Source organism: Belonocnema kinseyi, chromosome 5 (genome assembly GCF_010883055.1).
Source record: "Belonocnema kinseyi isolate 2016_QV_RU_SX_M_011 chromosome 5, B_treatae_v1, whole genome shotgun sequence".
Taxonomy (NCBI): domain Eukaryota; kingdom Metazoa; phylum Arthropoda; class Insecta; order Hymenoptera; family Cynipidae; genus Belonocnema; species Belonocnema kinseyi.
In genome coordinates, this window is record NC_046661.1 from 35,540,057 (window position 1) to 35,560,767 (window position 20,711).

Below are 20,711 nucleotides of genomic sequence, written 5' to 3' on the forward strand. Positions count from 1 at the left end.
TAAATAATTATATACGCTCATTTGATACACTGAGAGCAAAAGTGAACTAAAAAAAACGTACAGAAAAGCGAAATAAAAACAGATGAGAGCAAAAACGATCTAAGCAAAAGCGAGGGACAAAGCGAGACAAGAATGAAGGGAGAAGGTTCTCCCACTTTGCTGATGCGAAGACCAGCCTTGTGTAAAGCCGAATATGCACCAACACGAACTCCAGCTGGCCCGACTTCATGAAGTCTTCCTCAAATGTATTCCGGTTTTGAAATCCTGAATTACCTTAGAATCCCGGTAACAAGCGTTGAATTCAGAAAAATTAAGAATTTGTATTCCTATTGGTGAGAATCAAAATTTCAGAATTTACATTCCGCATGAAGGAATTAAAACAACTTATTATACATATTTTGTGAACATATTAGAAGGAATTAAAGAAAATCAAAATATTACCACTTCTGAGGAATAAAAAATATCTCTGTGAGGTGCGTTACCGGTACGATTAGAAGGAAATAAATATATTGAAAACACGTTCTCTTCGGGAGAATAGAAAACTGTGTGGCGGTCGCTGTGGAAATAGAAGTGAATAAGTTTAGGGGCTATCTTATTCTTATTGTGGCATTTTAGACAGATGGAAAAATCTCGCATTCAAAATAATAGCATAATCTTCACTTTTGCGCTATAATCTGAAAATATTAATTTTTCTCTATTCTACGCTTATTACCGGGATCATTAGATTGATTTCCAAGAGGATTTCAGGGCCTAAAATGTTCCGAATTTTTTGCTGCTTATCTTAGTTATATTTTTAGTACAAAATTAGTTTTTAACAAATAAAAAAAGAATTTTCGACAAAATATTTAAATTATCAACCTCAGAAATAAGTATAAAAAAGATTCATTACCAAAAAAGATGATTTTCCAACTAAAAAGATTAGATGAACTAATATTCTCTAAGAAAAGACGAATTTTCAACAAAATACATGAATTGTCATCTAAAAAAAATAAAGTTTCAACTAAAAATGAAAATAGTTACTTTTTCACTAAAAAAAAATAATTCTTACCCACAAAAAAAAGTTTCAGCAACATATTAAAAATTTTTAGGCAAAAAATTGAATTTGAAAACAAATAATTTAATTTTTAAACCAATAATTTTCTACTGTAAAGAGGAATTCAAAATGTTAAAAATCAATTTTAAACAACAAAAAGCGAATTTTTAATAAAATAATCAATTTTCAATAAGAAGCGGTTACATTATCAGTTTAAAAAATAAATTTACAAACCACAACATAAATTTCGTTTAGCAAAATAGTTTTATTTCCAACAAAATACATGAACTTTCAACCACATATTGGAATTCTCTACTTAAAAGAGAAATTTTCAACGGAAAATGGAATGTTTAATCCTTTTGTAAAAAAATCATTTTAAATCAAAAGCAAAAAAGTTTTACTAAAAAGATGCATTTTTAACGAAAGAAATGAATTCTTAATTAAAATAGATTAATTTTTAAAAAAGAAGAATAATTTTCCACAAAAAAGATGAATTTTTAACTGAGAAAAGTAAATTTTCATGCAAAAAATAACAAATTTTCAAATAAAAGAAATAGATTTTCAACCGAAAATGATAAGTTACATTTTCAATTCAAAACATTAATTTTCAACAAAAGAATTTAAAACGAAAACAGATGCTTTTTAAAACAAGAAGAATAATATAATACAAAAAAAGATGAACTTTAAAATGAAAACGGTCAATTTTCAAGCGAAAATAAAAACAAACAAATTTTCAACTAGAAACGATAAATTTTCAATAAAAAATGATCAGTTAAATTTTCAATTAAAAAATTAATTTTAACCAAAATAGATAAATTTTCAAACAAGCAGAATAATTATCTACTAAAAAAGAAGAATATTCAACTGAAAAAGATCATTTTTCAACCAGGAACAGAATAGTTTAATTTTCAGCTGGAAAAAAATTTGTTTAACAAAAACATAATGACTTTTTACCAAAAATATCAATTTTCAGTAAAAAGAAAAGCTTCTATCAAAAAGACGAACTTTCATCTAAAAAATACACTTTTTAACTGAAAATTGCAGTTTATATTTAAGTTTTCAGTGGAAAAAATTAAGTTTTGACGCAAGAATAGCTAATTAAAAAAGAATTTTAAACAAAAGAAATTAATTTTCAACTAAAAACGATGGACATTTGGCAAAAACATAGGGGGTCAAATTATACACAAATCTAACACCTTCTCTGATAATATAAAAATATTATAAAATCATCCGCATTTTTCTATGAAATCGTATATTTCGTGAAATCTAAAATTTTAAATTCCTTTTTTTTTTAAATTCCTCAAATTATTAAAAACTTCTTAAAAGTATTTAAAACTCTTTCAAATCATGAGATTCACCTGAAAACTTTAAAAATATATTAGAAACATTAAAATTCTGAAAATAAAAAGAATTGTGTGTGTGTGTGTGTGTATACATACATACATATATATGTTTTTTCAGTCAATTTATATATTTGAGAATCTTTGAAATACTCTGAAATTGTTGAATGAAAAAATGGAATTTTTGTTCTGCCATTATTTTTTGTGTAATCAAAATTTGAATTTTAGTTTTTCCAAAAAAAATTAAAAAGTTTTATAATAATCTTGAAGGGTGTTCAAAATTCAACGTTTTTCTCTTCTTGACTTTTTTTCATATCGTGCGTTGTTTGGCCTAAAATGTTAATTTTCGTTTGATTTTTAGAATCTTGTAAATGCTGTAACACCGTAATTTTTTTTGTTATAAAAAAATTCTTAAGGATAAATTGTTTTTTGTTTTAGTAATACTGATCAACCGCACATAGAGCTCTTAAATATTGAAAGAAAGTCGTCTTAATAATTTTGAAAATGCTCTTTTCGAATATTTATCCAAAATGGCTGGCTAACAAACTTGACCTTCATTTCAAGACACTAAAAAAGTTTACAAGGGCTAATCCAATCTGTCAATTCTTTCGAAAGCCATCGTGCTAACAAACTAAAAACCTACAGACACTCGCTAAAGAACGGACAGATAGGCGCATAGACACACACGATCGTAAACACTTGTTTTTCGGGTTCAGAGTGTTTCAAAACGTGGGCATTTGACGAAAACGGAGGGGGTCACATTTGAGATGAATCAGAGAAAAACTAACGAGGATACAGCGATTTCAGCAACCGCGCCTCATACACGACTCAGCGCAGTACAACAGGACTCAGCTGAAAAAAACAGACAAAAGAAGACAGGATTCGTCGTAGACAGGAGCAAAAAGATGTTTTAGACATCATGGATGATAGCAACATTCTTTATGGACTTGGCATCGATTATGAATCGATTATTTTTTATTCCAAATTTGTTAGTGTTCAAAACTTTAAAGCGTTTTTCCCACAACTCACGTTTCCAAAGTCGGCACCCCTCCTAACTTCAAAACTACTAAACCGATCCTGTTCCGTCGCAACATAAAAACTCGAACGGTTGTGAATCTGGCTTTAGGTCATAATGTAAATCTGCCTGAAGATTCAAGGCGTGCGCTGGCGCAAGCAACCGGAACTGCTCGGGCGCAAGTCAATCGTCTTCGTTTTTCCGTCGGGTTCGGGTCGTTCAAGAAATCATTTTTTCTAAGACAAATCACGGTGCGGTGGAGCTCCCTGGCGTCCGTTCTCGACTTCAACGAAGTGTTATCATCTGCCTAGTCGAAAACCACGGCCTCGTCGCCAAATCTTTGATTTTTTAAATTATGATGATGCAGCACCGAGTTATGAGGGGTACCGCAATTCTACTTTTTCAGAAGACGCTTCCGAATAATTGATGTCATTGCCGTATTTTTAAATATTTCTACATGAAAATTTTATAAAATATTCTTCGAATGCTATACTTTAATGTACCATTGGTTTTTATCAATAGATCTTAACCTTGTCGTAAAAAAATCGCAAAAATGTGCCTTTATTGCACGAATTAGCGTTACCCCCCCCCCCCCCCCCCCCTTAAATTCGATCTGAATTATGAATAGAAACAAATAAGAAAGTCCACATAATTTTTATTGAACACTGTCTTTTTTAGTTGAAAATTCAACTATGTGGTTAAAAATTCATGTATTTTGTTCAATATTCGTCTTTTTTAAAAATATTATTCTTTATGTTTTGTAAATTTATTTCTTTGGTTGAAAATGTAACTATTTTGCTGTAAATTCAAATTTTTTTTAAGATTAATTTTTTCAACTGAAAATTTAACTGTTCCATTTTTGGTTAAAAATGTTGTTTGTTTCTTGAAAATTATACTTCCTTCCTTAAAAATTCCACTACTTTGTTAAAAAATTAATTTGTTATCAAAAAATTTAACTATTCCAGTTGAAACTTTTAGATCGAGAGAAAAAGTGCGAGAATAAGTGGAAATTAAATTTTTCGGTGTGAAAAGTGAATAAGAGACTATGTCGGATCATAGTGAGAGGGAAGAAAGGGGAGCTTTCGTGGATTTCCCAACAACGAAGAGGGCGAGGTTCAAGATTACCCAGGCGATGATGTTTGTGGCCAGGATAGCTCTTCGACTTCAGATGAAGAGGATGCGAGAGAAAACTATAGTAGATATCGGCGTGCACGAAGCATCTAAAAACTCACAAAACTCGCAGCTTGGTGCAAAAATCAGCGCTTACAAGAACGATGAGAATGTTTAAAGCGCTGAATATAAATCGATGGATGTAATAAATTTGCTTCAGAGAGAATCGCGAACGAGAAGTTATGATGTTGAATGTGTTGAAAGGGTTCGCGGGCGCTCATATAAACGCCAGCACTCCCGGACCTAGTAGTGCTTCCGTGATGCCGTCTTACCACATTATGGCTGATCTAAGACGAAATATGTATCGTTGACTTTACTGGTGAAGAGGAAAGTATTTCGGCTTGAGAATGGCTTGAGAATATCAAGAGTATGAAGGAACTTCACAGCTGGGCTGAAAGAGACTGCGAGATCACATATTAAAGGAGGAGCATATTACTGGTTCAAAGTCTATTCCAAAAAAGTAATATCTTGGAATGAGTTATAAACTGTTTTTGGAAAAACATTTTTAAAAGCAGAAAGTACTGATACAAATTGGAAGAGAATGACCGAACGTTCACCACGTAAAGATGAATCCACTACAACGTATTTTTTCGAAAAAGTACAATTATACCACGACGTTAAATTAAACTTTAACGACACGAAGGAGCAAGAATTAGTGGGGTTATGGTCCAGCGACGTGTGTGCATCTTTAGCTTCGAAGGACTATCATAATGTTGATGACTTGCTACACTATCTTATTGATTTAGAACGCCTGACCAACCAAAGGACGCAAACCTGTGGTTTGCGTCCTTTGGTTGGTCATTCACTCAGTCACCTGTGGTGACTGTTACGCGATGTTTTCGTTGATCCCGGAGCGTCTGACTATAACATTAAAGCTACAGTTGTTTTATCCATCGACATATAGAAATGGACCGGTAACGCTTTGGGGAGAATGTAAATGGGCTCTAGAGAGAGAAAAAACTTGTGAGACGTTGACCTGTCTTTATCTATTCCAGGACTGTGTCAAGTGAATCGGTGGCCCCGGGTATTGTCTAAATATTCTGTACGGTTAATTTAAAAAAAAATATAAACAATACATTAGAAATTTGTAGTTATAATAAATGGAATTTTAAAAAACATTCATGTGAAATAACCTATTTCAGATAGCTTATTTAAAAAACTGATTTATTGTCAATTTTCAGCTCAGATATGTATTGGATGTAACCTGAAGCTTTAGAACGCACCTCATCAATGTTATTTTTACCAATACATCTTGTGGATTTGTTTTTGCAAAATCTGTTTCTAGAATTTAAGAGATCGAAAATATCATTTAAAATCTGACAGAAGTTTGCTGTTGCCTTGGAGTCTTAAAATTCTGAAACACTCAATTTCCGTTTCAGATATCGAAGGGCGCTTGCAACACTGGCACTGAAAACTTGAACTGCTAATTTCACTTTCATTTTCTCTTTCAAGTAATTTAAATGTCTACGACGAACTTTTGTAGCTGCATACAAACCATGAGATTCTTGTATTTGGAATAGTTGTTCAATATATTTCCAAGTTATATTTCCCTTTTTCTTAAATTTAGTAATATTATCACAGTCATTTTCTTGGTTATCGTTATCACAGTCTGTTTCATGAGTTATATCAGTATCTCCCAAAGCGTTTCTCACTAGTTTAATCACGTGACATGCATCTAAAATAATAAATATTTTTTTCCACTTGTAGGATGATAGAAGTAAGGCTGAAAATCTTCAACTTTACGAAGTTTGACTCCAAGAGCTTCACCCATTGTGATATTCGATGCTGTTCCATCAAATGCTAAGCCTATAGTTTGAATTTCAGCAGATTCTAATTCAACGAAACACTTTTTCACTAATTCCGCCCTTTACTCACTCGTTAAGGAATGTATAAAAAAGTAACCTACTGCAATCTTTGCGTTTCCATTTACTCCAACTGACATAACTACCATCGCATTCGTTGCCTCCTTTTGCTCAGCCTCATTCGTTTCAAATTCATCTTTTCCAGTAGGGATTTCGCCTCCAAAATTGCCATACCCTGAATATTTCTTTCCATCCCATTCTACATGTTTTTTTATGCATATCGTCCACTGTCACATTGAAATAAAGAACTTTATTCTTTTCTTTGGCTTTTTTGCTTTACTTCCTAAAGTTAATATTGCTTCAGAGCAAATACCAGGAGTTCCGTCAACAGATTGGTACCACTTTCTTATAGTACTCGTATGAGGCAAACTATTCAAAAAGTTCTTTCGTACGTAGTCATAACCTTTAGAAGAATAAAAAAACAATGTTGTTGCGAACGACCTTATAGCTGTTGAAAATGTCCCGTTCTTCGACCTGGTGAGCATTCGTGTCATTATCTCTTGAGCCACAGGAGGCATTGATGGCTGAAAAAAAATAAATTCGAAATACATGCAGATAAAATGAAAAATACAACTTATGAAAGTATAAATATTTCTTTCTTTTGTGTAAAATGAAGGATTATTTTTTAATCCTTTCAAAACATCTAAGTATCACTTTAACTTCCTCAAATTTTGCCTAAAGTAATAATTTTTTACTTTTATTCATTCATTAAAATCCTTCTAAATATTGTTAAAATTAATTTTTTAAATAAAACATTATTAAACATTTTCCCAGAAACCTGAAACATTTTTTATTATATGAAAACCTTTTAAAATTCTTAAAATGCTTACAAGTTTCTTTTTGCGACAACTTCTAAAATATATATTTTCTTTTAAATCTTTTCAAGCCTTAAATTAAGGTTTAATTTGTTTTAACTAATAGTAATTAGTTAAACCTAAGATTTCATTTTTCCAAAAGGGAAGAGTGCACTGACGTGTGTATAATATGCTCTTAAAATAACAAATTCTATATTATTTGTTTGTGGCTTTTTGCCGCCCTCCGTAAAATGATCAATTTTTGGTTTTGTGACGTTGGGGTCTGTAAATTATGAAGAGATTTAAAAATATAAATCTTTTTCGTCATTTACAGACCCGAAAGCCACAAAACCAAAAAATTGATGATTCTATATTAGACCTCCAGTTTCATAGCTGTTTCTTCCGTTACAAACTTATTCTCCTTTAGATCTGTCATTAGCTTCCAATTCAGCAGAAGATCTCCTAAATCAAAATTTTTTATGATGCTTTGCCACATGAAGAAATTAAGATTCAAATTGATATTCTCAAATACTTATTTCATGCCCAACTTTTTATTACACGAGAGATCTTCCAAACTTTCTACGGGCATAATTTTGTTGCAACTTCCATTTTCCAAAGTTTCTTTATCTTTTTCTCTTGCATCTGCTACTTCAATTTTAAGCTGTTACTTTTCGCAATCGTTTTCCTATACATTCAAAGATCCTGTCTCTTCATTTACAGATTCGATGTATGTAAAAAAACGATATATATTAGGCTGGTCCAAAAAACGCTGTTCGAGCTACAGGGCAAGTCTTCCTCTCAAAATTTTCCATTTCCGGATAAAGAAAATCCATAATTTTTTGTTTTTGAAATTTTGCACTCATGTTCTAGGGTTTCATGGAAACGTGCCAAGTTTTTTTTAGGAATTTAGGACGAGTATCTATAAAATAAAACCATACTAATAACTTTCATTTCCAACCCACCCCTACCCTCCCCGCAGCGTCCCAAATATGACCCAAAAATAAAAAAACTACATTTTTACTTATTATAGTTACTTTTTAGAAAATGTCGTCGCCTTTTTCGAACAAATAATTACTAATGGACAATTTTAATATTTACCCATGACTTTTTAAACAACTTTCAATTGTCTAAGCAAATGTAAATTAATTAAACAATTATTTATTCCCTAAAAATGTAAAAAATAATCGTATTTTCTGATTGAAATGTAATTGTTTATTACTGTTTGGAGTATTACATTTTTCTAAAAACATTGTGCAATTATTTAAATAATTATTTATTCTCTATTTTCAATATTTATAGAAATTTAGCCAGATATCAACTTTGTTTTTAAATTGGTATTCTATGCTATATTTTCTTGAATAATTACACATTTTTCATACATTATTTACTATTCACCGCAAAAATGCATACATTTCTTTTAATGTTTAATGAATCTCTATTTCTTTAAACAATCTTTGTTTGCTCAAGCAGTTTTGTTTTGATAACTAAAAAATGAAATAAAATAGCATGCATAGAATTATTTTTCTGACTGTAGTGTATAGAAAGAATACATTTACCACTTTTTAATTATTTAAACAAATATAATTTGTTACAAAAATGAAGTTAGTAAAAGGGAGAATAGAAGTGGGTGGGATGAGGACTGTAAAGAGAAAAAAAGGTCAAAAAGGAATTAAAAAAGTGGAGAAAATAAAAAGGTAATGGGGAAGAATATAGGAAAACAAAGAAAGAGTATACTGAGTTAGGTGATGAAAAGAAAAAGGAAGAGAATAAAATGTTTCAGGAAGAGGCGGAGAAATCTAGAACGGAGGAAGAGGCATGGAAGGTAGTAAACAGAGAAAGAAAAATAAGAAAAAGACTAAGCCATGATATTGAAATGGTAGAATGCAAGAAATATTTTTTGGATTTGCTAGGAGCAGAGAGAAAAGTTCTAAATGGAGGAAAATATGGTAGAGAAAGAGATGAGGAATAGGACATAACAAGGGAAGAAATAGTTAAGGTTTTAGGAATAATGAAGGATGGAAAGTCATCTGGTATAGATGATATTCCAAATGAAGTATGGAAATATAGAGGAATGGGCATGGATTATGTGTAATAGAGTATGGAGAGGAGAGGGGTGGCCAGAGTTATGGAAAGAAGGAGTAGGTATACCATTGGTAAAGAAAGGCAAAGGAAAGGAGTTTAAAGATTATAGGGAGGTGACGCTGATTCCAACACTGTATGAAGTATATTTAACTGTTTTGTGTGAGAGATTAAAGACAGAAGTTAAAGAAAAAAAGAACGAGCCACCGAATCAGACATGGTTTACAGAAGGAATGGGGGTAATGGACAACATATATGTTCTGAACCATCTAGTAAATAAGAGGATTACAAGGGAAAAAGGGGCAATGATAACAATGTTCGTGGACTTAAAGACGGCGTTTGACTCATTAGACCGAGACGAAATAGAAAAAGTTATGGAAAAGTATTTATATCATAGACACCTATTTTGAATACATACGTACATTCTTTCTTATATAAATACAGGGGCGCTATCTAGACAGGACCTATTTCAATGTTGAATAAGTCCGCCATTTTTCAGCCGATTTTGGAAAATGAACAAGATTTACTTAAGGTATACAATGCCATTTATGGACAATTCATTCAGAATAAAATGTCGATCAAATGACCACCTCCTTTAGACACAAAAAAGCGGCCCTTTTTTGAGCATTTTGCATTGTATTTGATAACATTGGCGTAATAGCAGCAATTTCCGCTGTGATATTAGCTTTTAGTTCTTCAATATTCTTCGGTTTTCTGGTAGCCCCACAGAGAAAAGTCTGGTGCCGTGAAATCCGGCGAACGAGAAGGCCAGTCCAAATCACCAAAATCACAGTTTTCACAGTTGAATGATTGTTTTCAATGTACAGCGCTACAATTTCAGCCCGCTTTTTCGGCGTAAATCAATCCATGTCTAAAATGGCATAGATTGACGTTTCAGAATCTGGCTGATTTGTCAAAATCGGCTAAAAAATGGCGGAGTAATTCAACATTGAAGTAGGTCCTATCTAGATGGCGCTTCCTGCATATATTTATATATACACATATATCTATATACTGTACATAATATATAGTGGTAAATATCTCAACATATAATGTAAAGACTTCCAAATCATAATTAAAATGTTTACACTTTTTAACTGAAATTTTGATCACATTAAATAGAATTGAAATGGCACACAATCCTTTCCCGATAAAAAGTATTAAAACGCATATTTCAAATATGCGATTCATTACGTATTCAAAACTGTTCAAATTCTACGATATGTGTATACATATTTATTCAATTCAATTTGTTCCTTCTTGCCAGGGGGCTGGTGGAACGAACGAATAATACACTGATCCCCGCAATTCAAGCAAGTTTACGTCATGCGGATGGAAATGATTGGGCCTTGCGCTTAAAGGAAGTACAACGAAACTTGAATGAATCACTCAAACAGAAGACAGGGTAAAGTCCATTTAAACTGCTTTTTGGTTATGTCAACAGGTACGACGAAGGTGAGCTATGAAAACTGACCATAGAAGTTGAGAAAAGATACACTCGACCGGAAGTCCTTCAAGAAAAAGCTCGCGAAAATATCCTCAAGGAGCCACACTCCGAATGTGATCTTCGCCATTGGAGATATTATCGTAATGAAGGATGCTGTAACTCCAACAGGGAAATCCACAACGTTGCAAAAACGGTACCGAGGTCCACTCGTTATCACCAGAATGTTACCTGGAGACACTTATAGAGTCTCAGTGATAAAACTAGATAATCTTGGGCGTCGATATGCCGCAACCGCCCATGCAAGTCAATTAAAACTTTGGATCCCACCATCTGCTGAAGAAAACGAGGACAACGCAGAAATTGATTCAGAAGAAGAAAATATGGTTGAAATCAAGAAAATACAAGATGAAGAAAAGATATCCCATTTCTCTGCAACCCCATTGCGCCAAAGTAGTTGATTTGTACGTAAACCAAAACGATATTAGTGAAACAACTACAGCGAATTGTTAGTAATTTGATAAGCGTTTGTTTGTATTCATTACGACCGACGGGGCACCACATATATCATAACATAAGCAATAGCTTTCATGTTCATGATGAGCACAGATTCACATGCACGATAAAATTGCACGAAGCGTGCTTGCTAATTGTTACTTTTCAACATAATGCCTAGTGGATTTAATAATTTGAGGGTAGAAACAAATAAATCTGATGATCTTTTGTAAACAAAATACTTTTTATAAAAATGAGCAAAATCCATATAGTTTTATCCGAAATTTTCTCCAAACTTAGATTTAAGAGCGAAGTAAAAATTAAAAATATTAATTATGATAAGGTTAGGCTACTTTTTAACTCACCAATACGCTTAAAATGTATTAATGCAATGCAATACCTACCTTAATGAACACATTTTTCACTTTACACATTTTAAAATACACGTTATTGCCTGTCAATGTAGTATCAAAATTATCATAAATATTCACGCTTTCCGATAAATAGAATGACACAAAAACGTACGGTGCTGATCACTGAAAAGATGTTTGCATTAGTCTGGCAGATGTGGTGCCACCGATGGTCGTGTACTCGTACTTTATAGCGAAAACTTTGTATCACACAAATGCATTGCGGCTTGGAGGATCTGTTCAAAATCTCCAATAAAGATATGAAGACTGACATTGCAAAGGACGATGAAGGATCAGCACACTTGAGATGAATTAAAGACTTAATTAGAGGCTGCATCCCTTAGATCAGAGGTCACCTCCCTCGAACCCTCCCTCAAAAATCATGAGTAAGCTGCCATTCACACACTTGAGGTACCTCGTTTTAAGTGGGACCTCATAAAAAACCTTTAGAAATTTTATACACAGTCATAAACTAGTTTGCTTCTTATTTAAGTAATTGATATTATCTTATTCAATCTTTATACTTCTGATCTTGAACGTGAACTTAAATATTAAAACTATCATAAAAATTCGGATGATTTTCAATTATACATTTCGTAACCTAGTTCCTCTCTGGATCGATTGCTAAGTTAAGTACAGGAAGATATTGATTGTGTCGTTCATTGGGCTTTGGACAATGGATTAACTCACAAAGCTAGTAAAACAAAGGCAATTGTAATAAAGCCTTCAACATAACCCTCTTCTGAGAAACTGGCCTGCCTACCTCAACTATAGGTTAATGGATTTTTTTTACCCTTCGTCGAGTCGTTTCAAATCTGGGCCTCATAATAATTTTAGAAGTAGTCTTAGAAGGAGTTGATCTGTAAAATATCTAGGAAAACTTTCCGAATCCTTCAGCACCTGAATAGGAAAAAAAATTCTCTTCCCATATCCACTCGCATTCTCGTAAAAAGCCTCATCCTTCCGATTTTCGATTGTGGTTATTTAGTGTATGATGACATTACTGACGACTTTAATTTGAAACTCGAGCGTTCCCTCAATTCATGCATTAGGTTTATTTACGATATTCCTAAGAGTGAACACGTAACACAATACAGAGAAAAAGCTGCATTTGGAATGCAGAAAAGAGAAGACAATTCTTTATGGCTAACTTGATATATTCAATAATGAAACATGAAGATCCTCAGTAGTTTTACGACATTTTTTATTTTTGTTGTGTAAACATCCTAGACCTCGACATAGGGAGTTACGCCTTATTCGAGTGAAACTATGGCTTGGAAGTCTAGTGCAAGGGTTTGACAGAGTTGCGTCTGAGACGCCCTGAAGAGCGGTTCGTTTGCGATATGATCTGGTGTTTTTCAAGGCTATTCTAAAGTGTCATGCCCCTTAACCTTTTCTTCTTTCGTTATTATTCTTACATCCTAATTGAAAAGTGTCTAAATGATATTAATTTCCCCGGGAAGCATTACACATTATTATTCGACATACAATAATTGTAAACATGTTTACAATGCGGAAAAAGATGACAACAATTTTTCAACCAACGGCAGCGTGATCGCTAGCTAGGTTATTTACCACTGCATCGGCGGTGCTTGATGAAAGTGAACACGTGCGAACCGTTAGATGTTCGGCAACCACCCTAACCGAAGAAACCGAAAGGTTCGGAAAGACCGCGTCGGAAAGATTTGGAAAGAGTCCGTTCCGTTCCTTTCCGAATTGTGTGGGAACTTTACTTCCGATTTCTTTCCGAACTTCGAGCTGTCCCATGAACCTTTCCAAGTCTTTCCGAATGTCCCACTCTCCGACTTCTTTCTGATCATTTCCGAATTTCGACGAAAGTTTGCGATTTCTTTCCAAATGTCGCCGAACATTTCCGATTTCTTTCCAAATCTATTTTAAAAATATATTTTTTCACAATAATAATTTTTTTTATCTTGCAAGCCTTTGAAATTGCAGCGATCATATTGATTCCTATTGAATCCAGCAAAAACAATTCTTAAAAACCTAGAAATAGGGACATTTCATATCTCAGAAAGCCTTTTTGACTTCCGTTCATCACGCAAATTATTGCTTCACATGATCACATCTAAATATTACAGATTTCGAATATTCCATTTGCCCAAGCCTCATTTGCATTCACTAAAATAAGTCCTTGATAAAATTCCTTCTTTGTATGGTAAAAATAATACACAATGAAATATAAATTGCAATGAGCTCGACTGAATGATAAAAAGCCAAAAGAAGCGTCACTTTGATCGATTTATCGATTTCCATGTTCACAATAAAAATCAATGTTTACTGAAAAAGTAACGGAGCACAATGACCTTTTTTTACTGAAAGCACTATGGGAGATTAGGAATATCTGAAATTTGTTGTGATTTTAATTAAGAGTCTTTGGAAAAGCTCTGACAGCGTTTCCTCTCTGCTTGTCCCCTGCATTATTTTGATCTAAGACTGTCGCTTACTCACTCGCTTTCAGTAGTGCGATCGATAAACCCAGTAGATAGTAAGAAATTGATTGCACTAATACTAGACTTTTGGAGTTAATCTGGTTTTTTTTAGTGTCAATATAGAAATGGACCCAAATAATGCTTCTACAAGTCCAGCTTAGGGCAAATTATATTCAGTAACCAGCTTGAACTTTTTTTACAGTGCAATAATAATTAAAATACTATAAATAAATTTGAAAAATAATGAAATAGTTATGAAACTTTCCTATTTCTAGGATAGGAGTCTAGAATCCTTTTTTGATGTCAGAATTGTGAGTAACAAAGTAAATTTACGAACGATTCTCACCGTTCGAAAGCTGTCGTCTGCTACCGGCTGATTTCTCTCTTTCGCAAAATTCATATTTGTCGTAAAAATAATGTTTTCCTAAACAAAAGGTATCTATCAAAAATAAAAAAATAAAAGTCGGATTTAACCAACACCCTTAAGCATGGCATTTTTAAACATCTATATCAAATCAGTAATTCCACGTTATAAATAACTCATTGGTAAATGGGACGATGGTCGTGGGGGCTAAAGCGTAGGCTTTGGACCCACTCCGTCAGCTTGCGGATTCGATTCCCGGCTCGCACTCTGGAAGAGTCTTGGCGGCCCATGCGGTGAACACTAGCCTAGCAAGGGTTCGGAACCCACCTTAAACTGTAGGTCCTCCTTCCACCACCAATTAAGTGTGTGAGGGTGCGTAAAGGAATAGAGAAGAAGATGCAAGAAAAATGTAAACCCTTAGGGGACACATTAGAAGCTTCCATTCCAATAACCCATTGGTACCACATAATATGAATCCAGATGAAAATATCCTGTAGAATCCGACTTACTACACTACTTTACCATCACTTACTATTTATTGAATCTCAGTAATATTATTTTGAAAGATCATTCGATTTACTGCCTGTTTCTTCTTCAATGCAACTCGTACGATTTTATTCAATACTCACCATATGTGCTTTTGTATCATATTATTTTTATGTAAGTGTGCAATTAGTATGAATTAGAAGCTTAAATAAAAAAGGAAACTTTATTTTTTAAAAGTTCGATTCCCTGCGTCAGTTTTACCACCACATAATTTCAAGAATAAAATTCTTACCGTGCAGGAGGATTAGGGTTCGATTTCTGAGCCGGTACCAATGGAAATTTTTTTTTTGTGCTTCTACCATTGTTTTAGTGGTTCGGAACCCACCAGAAAGTGTAGGTCCCCTCAGAAGAGGCTGGATACGTACCAGGGATTAAAAGGGCTTGTCAAGGGCCTACCCTTGGGGGTTACCTTTCGATTTTGAGAAGACTCGAAAATGAGTCAAGAATCTCCTTGCGTTGAGTCCTACTTGGGGGACAATCGCTCTGTGTTCGCTGGTCGATTTCGAGTAATAAATGTACACACACGTATCTTTACATAACAAACAAGGACAGTGCTTCGAATCTGAGCATCTAACTGATGACCACAGAGGGATCACTCCGTCCACCCTAGCCTGGCCGTACTCTCCTTCTACGACCTACTAAACAGGCTGCCGGATGGCAGAGTGCGTGAAGCTCACTTTGCTGTGCAAAGAGGTTCGCGATATTTAATAAGCGATGTGGTACGCCTGGAACCGTAGATGTATATTTCCAGAACGTTGGAAACAACGAAATTCACTGAGATCTAAATTACTCGGTGAAGGTAGTCGGATCCTGAGTACTGCCTTAAGAGTAACCACGGGTGTGGAACAATAGGCTTAATAGCTTGAGCGTCAGAGGGGAAGCCTCATACCCTCCTAAACTAAACTGATTAACCTAGTTCGATATAAATAATTATACTATATTACTGTTGACGACTTATATTATTTGAATTACATATATTTTTGAAGTTACAGTGTAAATAAATATGTTGTGTGATCGATTTTGATGATTATTGAATATAGCATACGTTTTTTCGAGTCTCATTTTTGCTCAAAAAGAAATTGCAGCATTTTTTAATTTCAAATTTGAGTAATTTTTTAAAAAGAAATTTTATCTCCGTCACTATGGACGGTCAAAAACACTTTTATAACAAGATTAGAAAGGAATCTTAAAATTGCTTAACATTTTGTTTAAACATTAAAAAATGATTCATTTTTCGCCATTTGCGTACAAAACATAAATTAGTGAGTTCAACCGCAGGAAGATCTTTTTTTTTTATCGATTTTGTAAGAGAGTATTTCATGTTTGTTCATTTTCAGAGCGAGAAAAAATGGCCCAAACTTTGAATAAAACATTATTCATGTATTTCGAGGCTTATAAAAAATGGATAACTCAAAATCCCCAACAGATCGGTGATATTGAAAGCACCGTTAAATGCTTATCGTTTTTTACAGCAGGTAAATTAGCAAAGCTAATTTTATTTGTTTTTATTATTATTTATAATTATTATTTATAATTAATATACTATAATAAAACAATTTCATTTTATCTATATAAGTAATGTATCAAGTACCAATTTCTTTCCGTAAAAGTTCATTTGTAACCTGTGATTGCATTTCCCGTTTGAGAAGTTTTTTTCATTTTGAAACGAAATTTTATTAAAAGTTATCTATCTTATTCTTCTCATTTAATTATTTCAGGTCGGTTTCACAATGCATCATTGGTAGCAGAATTTATTTATTCTTTGCCAAATTTGCTGGTCCTCTTTAACGATCGTCTGATTTATAACAACAAATGTGCAGAGAGTAAACTGCCAGAATTGCAATCAAAAATAAAAATCTGGTTAACTGTTGTCGATTACATAGAAGCCCTTTTAGAAATTTCAACTAAGAGATTATGGGGAGAAGCAGCGAAATGGCTGATAATTGTGCTGATACAGACTTCGAAGTAAATATATTTTTTTAATGAATCAATAATATTATCATATAATTGCAGAGCGACCCCGCACCAAATATACAGTAAATGGCTTTTTGTGAAAAATTAAAAAAAAAGTTTTTTGTATTTTCGAACCTGCAAACCAAAAATTTGAAAAAAAATTAAGAAAAGTGGACAGTTTTTGGACAATCACTTGTCAAAGTTTCAATTTTTACACGTATTTAAATAGAAAAATGCTAATTTTAGTGTAATGTTTTTTTTTCTTAACCTCTTTGATAGATTCGGCTAAAAGTTTCACATTTTGTCGATCAGACTTACCGAAACAAAAGGTTCATGCCCACCATTCAGAAAGATTAATAATTTTTTGTATATTTAGCATGTTTTGGGGGTGTTCTCATACCTTAAGCATGCAAGTATAGAAATAATCATTATTTAGTAACCAAAATGACTAGAGATTTTGTATCCAACTGCTAAGGTTTAAAATCACTTTCAAATAAGTGTTGGAAGCGTACGTACTAAGAATATATGTCTTTGATTTATTTTAAAGGATGTTTTAACATCCCTTAAACATTGAAACTAGGAAAATCGCATTACTTAATGAACAAAAACGCAAGGGATGTTCTGATTAAAATATAAGGTCAGGAAATGAATTAAGAATAAGTGCAAGATACGTTTACGTACTAGAATATATCTCAGAATTTACTTTAAGGGCTTTTTATTATCCCTTGAACACTGAATGCAGAATATTGAGATTTCTTAATAACAAAAATCACACGTGGTTTTCACATTAATCAAGGAGGATAGGATATCATAGTAACGTAAGTAGAAAAGGTGTAAGCGGCAAGGATATATGTTTAGATTTTTGACAGGGCCTGTTTAATCATCCCTTAATTGGACAAGCAGAGAAATTAACATTTAGTAAGGGATAAATCTCCAACGATTTTTTGTAATAATAGTCAGGTCTACAAAATAACTTTAAAACATACACAGGAAGCGTCTTTCAGCAGGATTTCTATTAGAGTTTATTGTCAGGGTATTGTAATCATATCTTAGTTATTGATACAAAGAAATCAATACGGGATAAAACACCCGAGATTTTTTATTGGTACATTGGCCTGCAAAATCGCTTTAAAACATACACAAAATTGCATTCTTTAATGATCAAAAATGCACGGAATATTCTGATCACACACAAACAACACACAGGTGTGTATTTATGTGTGTGTGTAAATATAAAAGGGTTAAACAACCACTGCAGTGTCCCCCTAGGAACCGGTGTCACTTTTAAATGATGATTGCTCCCACCCTGTCAGAAAAAATGAAAGAATCGGAAAGGCCGCTTCGGAAAGATTCAGAAAGGTTTCGTAAAGGGTTTGGAAAGAGAATCGGAAAGAGCTATCTGAACTTTGCTTCCGTTTCTTTCCGAACGTCGAACTGTCCCACGAATCTTTCCGATTCTTTCCAAATGTCCCTTTCTCCTACTTCTTTCCAATCAGTGCAGAGTATCTTTCTAGTTAGCCTCTATTTTATTATATTTAAATATTTATTGAATATTTATATATATATATAAAAATTTGTCATAAGGACAACCGCAGAATTTCGCCGGGAGCAGGTGCTAATCTGAAAAATTGCACCCGCTCCCAGCGAAATCACGGTAAAATTTCAGCCACAACCACGTCTCAAGACCGTGAGATAGGTGGTTACAGTCTGTAACGGAATCAATACGACGATCCGAAAAAAGTTTCGTTACAATCATTGCAACTCCCTTATAAGGTGCCTATACCTCTCTTTCTTTTCATTCTCCTTGGCGATGATGTTTTTCTCAGCTGATGCCGAAAATTCGATAACGAACATGGTTCGCTTCTCGAAGTTAAGAAGAACCATGTTTGGCCTCGAGTGTGCAACAGAAACAATTGTCGAGAATATAAAGTTCCAGTATATGCGGCACTTCTTATTCTCGACAAATGACTCGATTTCCCTAGGAGCATTTAGAGGAGTGATATTAAGATTAATGCCGTAAGAGTGACAGTGAATATAATAAAGCACTGTTAGTGCCACATTGTGCCTTTGGATTTAGGTCGTTCCCGCATAAATTGGACAACTAGATAGTATGTCAGCTAAATGCTCGGGGTGTACATGGCACACCCTGCAGCTATCATCGGGAATGTCTTGGCTTAAAATTTGGCGACGGTATGTTAAGGTGGAAATGACACCGCCTTGGCATGCCAAAATGAAACCCTCCGTACCAGACTTCAATTCGGGCGATTTAAGGAAAGCAAACGTTAGCGCACACGACATTGACTGATCCTCCACATTTCTGTGGAAGATACCGTGCATCCTCTTATCGAGTAGCTGTTTACGAAAGTTTTTCTCTTGTGCTTTCTTAATCCGGGCTTGCAGGAGTGAGTACTCGAGATAGATAAGATTTGATGCATTTTGCTCACCCCTAATACTGAAGTTAAGTCCAAGTGTTTCAGCAGCCTCCTCCGCTGCTTTGTACAGAAACGATCCTTTGCCCACTTATTCGTGATTCCTGACCATTTCAAGAAGAGGGTTTCTTCCATTTGCGACTCTATGTGCTGTACCCAGAATAATCCTGTTGTGAATGGAACTACTCCATGGAACTACTCCAAATGAATAGAGTACTACCGGGACAGCAAGCATGTTCGTTGCAGATACTTTATTCTTCGCCAACAGTTCGGAAGACCAAATTTGCCGGATGAGACGTTTGTATCTGCTTCGTAGAGTATCCTTTATAGATGTAACATCCTGAATGCGGCTCTGTGGCACGCCCAGGTATGTATAAGTCTCCAGCGCAAAGGTGTCGTATAGCGCTTCTATCGACGAGCTCAAGGTCTTCAGGGATGTCATTAAGTTTTCCTCGCTTCAAATAAACCTTGGCGCATTTGTCTTAACCCAAATTCCATTCCAATTTCATTAGTATATTGTTCGACAATCCCTAGAGATAGATGTAGTTGCTTTTTGTTTTTAGCATAGATCTTAAGATCGTCCATGTAAAACACATGAGTGTCCTTGTACTTTCGATCTACAGGTTTGCCGCAAAAGTACCCGTCGGAATGGCGTAGTGCTAGAGATAGTGGCAATAATGTGAGGCAAAAGAGGAGTGGGCTCATGGTGTCGCCCTGAAAGACACCTCTCTGAAAGGTGACCTTGTTAGTTGTCAACGATTTTTCCCAGATGAGATAGTAAATCTGGTTTTCCAAAGCGGCATCAAGCTCTCTATGCACCTAACTATTTGCGGATGAACCTTTAAGATTTTCAAAAGACAGATGATAAGTATATGAGAGGTCGAATCGAAAGCCTTCCGATAATCAATCCAGGCCATCGATAGGTCACGCTGGCAGAATGCTGCATCTTTGCAGACACATCTATCGATGAGCTGGTTCTCCCGACATCCCGCTACGCCTTTCTTTGAGCCCTTGGTACAGGGACCCTCTATCCGCAACCCGAGGACGCGTTCGGTGGCTTTGTGATAGGCAGATGCTTATTTGTTTGCTGATTAGTTTCCTACTTTAATTTTTTTTCGCTTAAATACTAATTTCAATATTAAGTTTTTATTTTATAATAAAATGACAAAACAAATTCTCATTCTCATTATATATAAAGATACTCTGAGATTTTAAATTCAAGTTATTAATAAGTATAGATTTCGCTGCTTCAGTTCTTAACGGTCACATACCCAATTTTCTTATTCTTTTAGAGCGTGGCGTGGATTAGATTCGTATTTTTGAAGTG

The 20,711-nt window shown here is 34.2% G+C and overlaps 1 protein-coding gene across 6 annotated transcripts in view; it reads left to right on the plus strand.

Moving 5' to 3' along the window:
- Positions 1–20,711, plus strand: part of LOC117172552 (peroxisomal membrane protein PEX16) — a 74,057-nt gene that overhangs the window by 48,598 nt on the left and 4,748 nt on the right. For all 6 annotated transcript variants that reach the window (XM_033360602.1, XM_033360605.1, XM_033360606.1 and 3 more), the window contains 2 exons: positions 16,340–16,477; positions 16,721–16,967. In XM_033360602.1, coding sequence (XP_033216493.1) covers positions 16,351–16,477; positions 16,721–16,967 — 374 coding nt within the window. In that variant the 5' untranslated portion in view covers positions 16,340–16,350. The remainder of the gene's footprint in view (positions 1–16,339; positions 16,478–16,720; positions 16,968–20,711) is intronic.